Genomic DNA, 9,760 nt, shown 5'->3' with positions numbered 1-9,760 from the left:
CATGTTTCCAAGCATTCCACCCACTCAGGCGTCGGGCCATGAAAAGCCGGACGAGGGTTAGGAATTGGAAAGGGAGCTGCTTGGGGTAGGTTCTCAACCTCTGGTTCAGAGTTAGCATCATCCGAATGGTTTTCATCATGGTGATCATTCACAGGGATAGGATGATCATCCTCTAGTTCTTCTTCAAACCAACCAACTATGACTTCGTTCGGAAGATACTGGTTGCCGTGGGGAGGGAGTCCAGCCATGTTATCTACGCGAGAATTTCGGTAAGAAAATAATTGTTAGACGAACTATCTAGATAATTATTTAGAAAATCTTCATTAGTTACATTGCTATTTGTGAACTGCATACCAGTTATATGTAATCTAAACAGGATAGGCCTTCGAATAAGTGACCTTAACTCCAAATTCACACAGAATAGGGGTAAAGTAAAATTTTCACAGATTCAAAGTCTATAACATCCTAATTACATATATCCTTAGTGTATCCACTTAGCAACTATCAACTTAGTACTGAAGATCCCATTTTAGTTCTCAAGTATAAAGTACTTATAGTAACACCAAATACTCCTATAGTATTTTAAGTTTAATGTCATGTTCTACTGTTCTCATTGTGGTAGGGTTGGTAAGATTTTATACTTGTTGCAACCACACCATTAAACTTAGGCACATGCTAGTCAACCCTCGGATAATATAGGTGATCAGGCTATATCTTCCCAGTTTTAACCATATGTCTCTAAGCCCACCTGTGTTGCCCAACAATCTTGGGGTAGGTTCTCAACCTCTGGTTCAGAGTTAGCATCATCCGAATGGTTTTCATCATGGTGATCATTCACAGGGATAGGATGATCATCCTCTAGTTCTTCTTCAAACCAACCAACTATGACTTCGTTCGGAAGATACTGGTTGCCGTGGGGAGGGAGTCCAGCCATGTTATCTACGCGAGAATTTCGGTAAGAAAATAATTGTTAGACGAACTATCTAGATAATTATTTAGAAAATCTTCATTAGTTACATTGCTATTTGTGAACTGCATACCAGTTATATGTAATCTAAACAGGATAGGCCTTCGAATAAGTGACCTTAACTCCAAATTCACACAGAATAGGGGTAAAGTAAAATTTTCACAGATTCTAAGTCTATAACATCCTAATTACATATATCCTTAGTGTATCCACTTAGCAACTATCAACTTAGTACTGAAGATCCCATTTTAGTTCTCAAGTATAAAGTACTTATAGTAACACCAAATACTCCTATAGTATTTTAAGTTTAATGTCATGTTCTACTGTTCTCATTGTGGTAGGGTTGGTAAGATTTTATACTTGTTGCAACCACACCATTAAACTTAGGCACATGCTAGTCAACCCTCGGATAATATAGGTGATCAGGCTATATCTTCCCGGTTTTAACCATATGTCTCTAAGCCCACCTGTGTTGCCCAACAATCGTAATTCTTTTGCACTGTCCTAGTGACACTGATTTTAGTATGAATGCAGGCACGTATACTTTATTAAATATTTTATTATTTAAAGTATAAACTCTTGGTCAGAGTATTTTTAATCCCCTATGTATTTATAGTTAGTATATCTTTTATGGGTTGATATACTTAATTCACTATAAACAATGCTTTGATACTAATCTGTTACACCCTAAAACCATGAACGGCAGAAACGTTCTGGGGCGGAGGACGTCATGTTCAGTATCACAACAATGAAAAGTAGTAAACAAGCAACAACAACATCCATTGCATTAATAATATAATTTTAATACAAGTGTGTTCTGTCAAATTATAATAGACACTAAAACATAAATCAAAATGAAAGATAAGTCTTAAACGAGCTCCATCTTCTCTAAACCTTGCATCGGTACCTGTCTATTGATGACCTGAGGATACAAGTAATTTTGAAAGTGAGTATCAGCTTTGAAGCTGGTGAGATCATAAGTATTTTAGTATCTTAATTTGTATGTAAGAATTTGTTTGTATATGAACTGTAAGTATAAAAATGTATATGAACTGTAAGTATAAAAATGTTTGTAAAACAACTGTAAACGTTTGAAAAACCCTAGAAATCCCTATGATTCCTACTATTATATAAGGGTGTCTTCTACCAAGACCTAACTTTTCTAAATGTAGTCTTCTACCAAGACTTAACTGTTCTAAATGTTCGTTTCTTGTAAAAGTGTGTAATTTTCCCAAGTGTAACTATCATTAACAAAATATAGTTTGTACATTTAATGTTTAAGTGAAATGATCACTAAATATATGTAAAGGGGAAATTAATGTAGTACTGTAGTGTTGTATTATAGGAACTACTATTGTACTAACTACCTTAAACCGGATTTATATTAAGGCATCGTGTGATTAATTGTACCATACTATCGACTGGGTAACAACGACAAAGATAGGTCGTAAAAAGATATGATGTTTGGCACCCGCAGACCTGCAGGTCCGGCTGTAGCTAGCAGCAAGGTGTAGGATAGTCAATAAAATATAGATCTATACGCAAACTCACGCTCTCCCTCCAAGAGACTCTGGCTACAACTCGGGCCATGACATTGAAGTCATGCTCCGATACAGTGGATCACAATTATGTCAACGTATTCATGTATATGTAATGTACTGAAATGTTCTACGTGTGCTAGCTGTAATGTGTGTTCTCTCTCTATCTAGCAAGAATAGTAATGTACTATAATGTTCTAGCTGTAATGTATGTTCTCTCTATCTAACAAGTATTGACTGATGAATGAACTGACTCATTGTATGATATCGTGTTCTAGTAATAGTTCTAGTATCTTCCTAAACTACCCATATGGTAGTTTACTAGTAATCTAACTGGTACGTATGGAAATGGATGTATACCCTTGCTACCCAAGGGCATTGGATGAACTGGAAGGGACTTTATGACTATATATGTACACATGATATATAACTAATATTTAAACGACCTTCGGACGGGTACCCGATATCCCACCAGTCCACATCCAAATCGAGGAAAAGGAAATAGGGTTGATAGCCTTCCTAAGTCCTTTCAACATTTCTTATATAACTATACATATATAGGCACGCAATTTATAATATAAAAGAATAAAATAAGTTTTGTAAAACCTTTGAACATAATTATTATTTAAGAAAAGATCGACTTGATGTCAATTTATAAAACGGTTTGAAGGCATGGGTTGGATAAAACGGTTTAAGTATAAAGAAACATTTGTTTGAAACACAATTATAAATGAGTTTGAAATGAGATATTCAGAGTAAAATGTACAACTTAATAAGGAGTTTTAATCATATAAAATGTTTATGAAAAACATTTGAAGGAAACTGTTTAGTAAAACGGCTAATGAGTAGCCAATCATTTAAATGCTGCTTATTAATCGCATGTGATTAATATAATAATTAGCATAATTCTACTTGTATCCCCCACACCCCTAAAATAATTAAAAATAGTTAAAACGTTGATTAAGGGGTATGAACTCACCTGTTGTGGGTGATACGGATGAACTGAAGAGGTAGGACTGTTAGGTGTCAAGTGAAGACTTTAGACACACACAATGGTCCTAATTACATATGAAGACATATGTATATAAACAATTAGTTATTATAACACTAATTAAACATGTATAAATATCCTAATGCGAGGAAAACACTTTTGGTCAAGTGCTAGGAGGCTAATGGGTTGCAACAAAGGAGTGCAAGACCTCATACGGAAGTTTATGGTCTAAAGACCATGTGTGTTGGAGTTTACGGCCCAGGGGAGTAAACTCCTGGATGTAAAATCTCCATTGGGGCTCTAAATGAAGCTCAAAGCTATTACAACTTAAGTGATGAAGTGCTTCTAGGCTTAAACAAGTGTTTGGGTGGGTTTAAGGCCTTAAAATGGCCTTGCTTAATGTTCACGGCCCTGGGACCACTCCCCCCATGATTTTACGGCTGTAAACTCATGGTAAGGAGTACCATTTGATGTTTTGAGGTTCCTAGCTCATTGGTGTTTTGTTCTATGATAAGTTCTAGCCATGTGGAAGCATTATGGGCACAATATCACCCCTTTATAGAGTTTACGGCCTAAGGACAAATCGTTATGAGCTTACAGCCATAAACTCTATGGGAACATGGTTTTTTGGATGCTTAAGGTCCTTAACACTTCAAGGATATGATCTAAGTTGGGTTCTAGGCATAAAGAAGGAGTTAGGGTGTCATTTGCCCCATTTATAGGGGTTTACGGCCCAAGAACTTGTCTTGGCCGTAAACTCCTTTGTCCTTGTGTTTCCTTATGATTTCTAGACCATAAACACATTAGGGTACATGTCTAAATTAGTCTATTGGCTTAAGGAAGGCTTTTAGGGTGTTTTGGCACATAAAAATGGAGTTCATGGCCCAAGAACTTCCTTGGCCGTGAACTCACTTTCACCCTTTGTTTCTTAATGATTTTATGGTCTAAACATGTCATGTGTAGTCCTAGGTTGAGTTCCAAGGCTTTGAGGGACATTGGGCACACTTTGGCCCTTAAAAAGGAGTTTACTCCCCAAGGTGTTCTTGGGCGGTAAACTCACAGATCTTAGTGTTTTAACATGATTTTGATGTTATTAAACACAATCTAAGCTATATAATACAACTAGATAGAAGTACTCAGAATTTGGGATAAAAACCCGAAGATCCGTGAGAGAGAATTCAGATTTTCTCTAGTTGGAAATGTAACTAATGAATGAATATGGCTCAGATTTCTATATATAGTCCTGGGATTTTTGGCAGAAAATATTTTATTCCCGGAATGAACTCTAATATCATAGAGTATTGGAATAATAGTGTTGCACAAAACCCTAGTGCGTCCACTCTCCTGATATCTCCTTAAGTGCTAATCCTGAAATACTCAAACTTATACCCAAATTCTGGAATTTCACTGTAACTGTTCTAACTTCTATTGGCTTGATATGATTTGTTCAAAATGAAAATTTCGGGTTGTCACATAGTCAAATCATATACCTCTCTCTTCAGATGGCATTATAAATAGGAGCGAATGGTAAGTTTTACCCCACTATTTCTCAGTCCCTTTTGATCATTACCGGATAACTTCGAAGGTAAATTTATCCTTCTATTTCTTTCCATAAACTTCTACATCATGGGAAAAGAAGATGACCCTCTCTCGTAAAAACATGCTTCGTCTTCTTGAGGATGATTTCATTGATCAAAAGATCTTGTCTTACGACGAGACGTGATCTTTTGACGATGAAGACATCCAATCTCTAAACGTTGGTGGAGCTTTTCCCCCGACACTCTGTTTAAGCCATATGACCCTTTGATCCAACCAAATTTCATTTCCTCTTCATGGGTGTGCTTTCCAGAGTACCCTTTTTCTTTAGGCCTAAAATTCCCCTTCTCTGGTGTCATTTCTGAATTTTTTAAGGTTACGAAGCTCCCATACATCCAAGTGACGCCTATCATTTGGAGGATCATGTACTGGGTCGTGCATCTGAATCAAACTCATGATCTTGACATGGGTTTGGCTAAACTGTCCCATGTCTATGATCTTTCAACTTTCGACAATTCTCGTTTCCTATTCAAATTCAAATTTAACAAGTCTCCCCTTGTGTTGAAGACAAAACATAGCGATGGGGCTTGGAAGGAGAGATACTTCTTCGTAAGGCGCGACTCCATTCCCAACGAGGATCTTTTGCCCAAATAATGGATTAATAAGGGTAGGATTTCAAGATTTTCTTGAAAGATCTTGAAATTTACTTTATTATTTTGCTTATTCTGTTACAGGTTTCCAGCTTGCAGAAGTTATTTCTGCTGTTGAGGATACTGAGGCTAAGATCATCAACTTTCTTACTCTCTTTGTCATGGATAGATCCTTTAAGCCTAACCACTCCAGCCTCTAAGAGGGTTCCTCCAACACCACTTCCATGGCTACATGTATAATCCTTTGTCTCTTCTTCAGGTTTGTTTCATGATCTTTGATCTTATAAGGATCTTTACATTTTTGTAGGCTCCAACACCACTCGATCCAACACTCGTTTTGCTTTGGCAGACCTTGAAGATGATATTACCAGTGTTTTGATCATGGTCAAGAAGGAAAAGTAATCTACTCTCCCTCCTTCAAAAAAGACTCAGTTGGATCTGACTGTGAAGACTACGGGATCTTGAAAGAGAAAGACCTCTGAGGCTACAGATCTAGGTCTTGAGAATCTCAGCATTGAGGATTCTCTTGGAAAATTGAATTCGTTTTCTCAGGCTGTAAGTTTATATAATTTTCTTTTTACCTATTTTCCCCTTACCTTTATTGATGTTGTGCTTCTTTCAGGTCTTCGCTCATGTCTCTCAGTTCACCACTGATCTTAGGATCCATGCTGAAAGAGCTGAACATGCTCTAAGGGAGCAAGAGAAGATATGGAAGACAACCAACAAGGATCTTCTTTGGAGGGTGGAGAGGCTGAGCAAACAGAAGGCTGAGAAGGAGGAGGAGCACACCATGGAGATCGAGAAGGTCATTTTTTATGCGGAGGCGAGTGGTGCAGTGGCTATCTGGGAGGCCAAGATCAAGCTGGCGGAGGATCTTGAGAACTCAGGATCTTGGAATGTAGCTGGATGGCACGAGGAACTAGCCAAATTAACTAGAAATCCTGTCACCGCTACTGAGGATCCTGAATTGAAGTGTGCAGAGGGGGAGAAGAAGAAGGATGCAGCCGATGATGACCAGGCTAAGGTCTAGGCCTGCACGAAATCTAAGTAGTTTTTAGTTTCATCTGCAATGTAAAATAGTTAACTTTTTGATGGGTTGGTGCGCAACCCTTTTTAATGCAATGGTTGTATTTCTCTTTCATATTTCTTTCTTGATTATCCTGTATGACTGTTATGGTACTAGGATCCTTAAACATTTAGGATACTGAAAAACTTTGTTCCTATAGATAATCCTAAGGTAAAACTCTTTTAGTAAGTAACTAACCATCTTTAATAAGTAACCTTTTAAAGTCAACTTAAAGATTGGAGGTCTAATAACCAAATAATATTTGTCTTGGATCGTGAAAAGTTTGGGATCCTCAAACTTTACTTCGAAATTTTTTTAAAGTTTCTCAAAAATAAGGATAGACAGAACCTGGTGATATTTTGATTTAGGAAAAATTTGAAGTTATGACTTCCTTATCTTCGTATGATACTGATGCTATTATGTGGAAGGATCTTTGTTTTAGAAGTTCGTGGGGAAGGATCCTTTTTTGACTTCATCTTAACAAACTTCTGGAAGGATCCCTTATTGAAACTAACTTCAACTTGAGGAAAGTTTTTGTATGATGATTCTATAAATCTTGTCTATTTTCTGGGGAGTATCCCATCTTCAGATAACATGATACTATTATGACTTTATAGCAAGTCTCTTGGGAAAATCCCAATTCAAGGTAACACGTTAATGTTACAAACCTTAGTGAATTAGTGGGGAAAGTCACAAACCATATGATAACATGAAAATGTTATAAACCTTATGTATTTCTGGGGAAGATCCCATCTTGAGATAACATGTAAATGTTATAAACCTTAGGAATTTTCTGGGGAAGATCCCAAATTAAGATAACATGTAAATGTTATTAACCTTAGATTCAAACTTTAGGATCTTAGCTTATGTTAAAAAATAAGAGGGTTGCCAAGCCACTAAAGCATGAAATGATCCCCTCATTCACAACCCATAGTTGGATATCGTGCGTCCAAGAGAGGCGTACAAACCTTAACTCACATGAAAGAGGAAATTAACTCTCTAAAACTTAGATGGGATTAAGTATCCTTATTCGTAGGAGATATTATCAGTCTCTATTCTTAGGAAATTCATATTGCGAATCGTCAGATGTTTGTAGTCATGAAGCTCTTTTATGCCAGTGGTCTTTTAAACGTCAGGATCCATGAATATTCTTCTGTCAAGATCCTTGGAGGTCAGGATCCTTAAGTGTCAGGATCCTTGAGTATTCAACCATCAAGATCCTTATAGGTCAGGATCCTTAAGTCCTTACGTGCAACAAACATTAGTTGGGGGTGGCTAACGCCCCTCCGATGCTTAAGTTAGTGATGGTATTTGAAGAGAAAAATAGTAGTAAAAATAAAGGGTAAAAGGTAAATAGTATGCGTACCTTAAGTGTGTTGGGAAATGACTAAACTACTTATAATAGGCTTTGAGATGTATAGCATTCCCAAGATCTTGGCAAGATGTTTCCATCTAGGGTGGCCAACCAATATGCCCCCTTTCCTTCTTCGGCATCTATGAGATACGGACTTTCCCATTTCGGTGCCAATTTACCTGCACTAGGATCCTTGGTATTTTGGAATGCTTTCATTAGTACCAAGTCTTCTATTTGGAATCTTCTCACTTTTATATTTTTATTGTATGCCTTGATGATCCTCTGTTGATGCAATACAGATCTTGGCAAGATCGCTAAGTTCATCTATAATGTCAAGATCCTGGGCCAGGATCCTATTGTTGTCCTCTTGGTTTTGAAGTAGGTATCTTGCTATTGGGATCACCACATCAATGGGAATCATTGCTTCCATTCCAAATGCTAATGAGTATCGGGTTTGGCCTTTAGCTATATTGGAAGTGGTCCTATTTGCCCATAATATGAAAGGAAGTTCTTCTGTCCATCTTCCTTTCGTCTCATCCAACCTTTTCTTCAAGTTGTTGACTATAATTTGGTTGCTGAATTCTGTTTGGACATTGGCTTGAGGGTGGACAGGAGTAGACATTACCATCTTGATCCCTTAACTTGTTCAAAAGTCTCTTGTCCTTTTTCTTATGAATTGGGATCCAATGTCGCATATAATTTCGGCAAGGATCCCAAATCTGGTCAAGATGTTATGTTTGATGAAGGAAACTACCTATTTGTCTCTTACTTAGACGAAGGCTTCAAATTCTCTCCATTTTGAGAGGTAGTCAGTCATCACTGGCATGATGACCTTTCCTTTAGGGGTACTGGAAATTTACCCACTATATCCATTCCCCATTTCATGAATGACTAAGGGGAGATGATAGGATGTAGTAGTTCTGTTGTTGATGCAGGATGTTGCTATGTCTTTGATAAGAATCAGATTTCTGGGCATGAAGGAAGGAGTCTTTCTTCATAGTTGGCCAGTAGTATCCTATCCTCGATATTTTGGAGCATAAGGATCTTCCCCAGCGTGGTTGTCGTAGTCTCCTTCATGTATATCCTTTAGGACCTCTGCAGCTTCATGATCTTCTAGGCACCTAAGGTATGGACCTGCTATATATATTTTTTGTATAACTTACCTTGGATTATAACAAACCTTGATATCCTTTTTATGAATGCCCTTTCGCTTTTCTCTTCCATAGGAATTGTGCCATTCTGGAGGTATTCCATAATGGGTTGGATCCAGGATCTTGAGGTTGGAGAGGGGTCCTTGATGTTGGGATCCTGATGTTGAATCATTGAATTAGGATCTTAGATTGTGGCGATGTCAGTAGTTTCCACGTGATTTTAGGGATCTTTCAATCCCTTGGCAGGATCCTCAATTGTTGGGATCAATACGTGGGTTATACGGATCCTAGTTTTTGGTGGGATCATTAGGGAAGATCCTAGCTTGGCCAAAGCATTTACTTCAGCATTGTCTTCTCTAGGAACCTGGTTTAGGCTAAATGTGACGAATTCCGAGGCCAGGTTTTTGAGGATTTGGATATATAGTGCTAGTCTCTCTCCTTTTACTGCATATGATCCATTAAAATGGTTAGTTAACAATAAAGAATCAATGAATACCTAAATATCCT

At 37.5% G+C, this 9,760-nt stretch overlaps 1 protein-coding gene across 1 annotated transcript; it reads right to left on the bottom strand.

The window, feature by feature from the left end:
• Positions 1 to 8,361: 8,361 nt before the first annotated feature.
• LOC145098774 (uncharacterized) lies at positions 8,362 to 8,730 on the bottom strand. Its single transcript, XM_079036383.1, has one exon. It carries the CDS (start codon positions 8,728 to 8,730, stop codon positions 8,362 to 8,364), a length of 369 nt encoding a protein of 122 aa, XP_078892509.1.
• Between the last annotated feature and the right edge of the window lie 1,030 nt (positions 8,731 to 9,760).

The sequence above is a fragment of the Lactuca serriola genome, chromosome 4, assembly GCF_051521515.1.
Source record: "Lactuca serriola cultivar US96UC23 chromosome 4, Lser_US96UC23_V15, whole genome shotgun sequence".
NCBI lineage: Eukaryota > Viridiplantae > Streptophyta > Magnoliopsida > Asterales > Asteraceae > Lactuca > Lactuca serriola.
The sequence above is the reverse complement of the archived record's forward strand: the minus strand, read 5'-3'. Positions and strand labels throughout refer to the sequence as shown.

Bases quoted from the DNA above. Each gene is read 5' to 3' on its own strand.
- LOC145098774 (XM_079036383.1), bottom strand. From the start codon at position 8,730: ATGGTAATGTCTACTCCTGTCCACCCTCAAGCCAATGTCCAAACAGAA.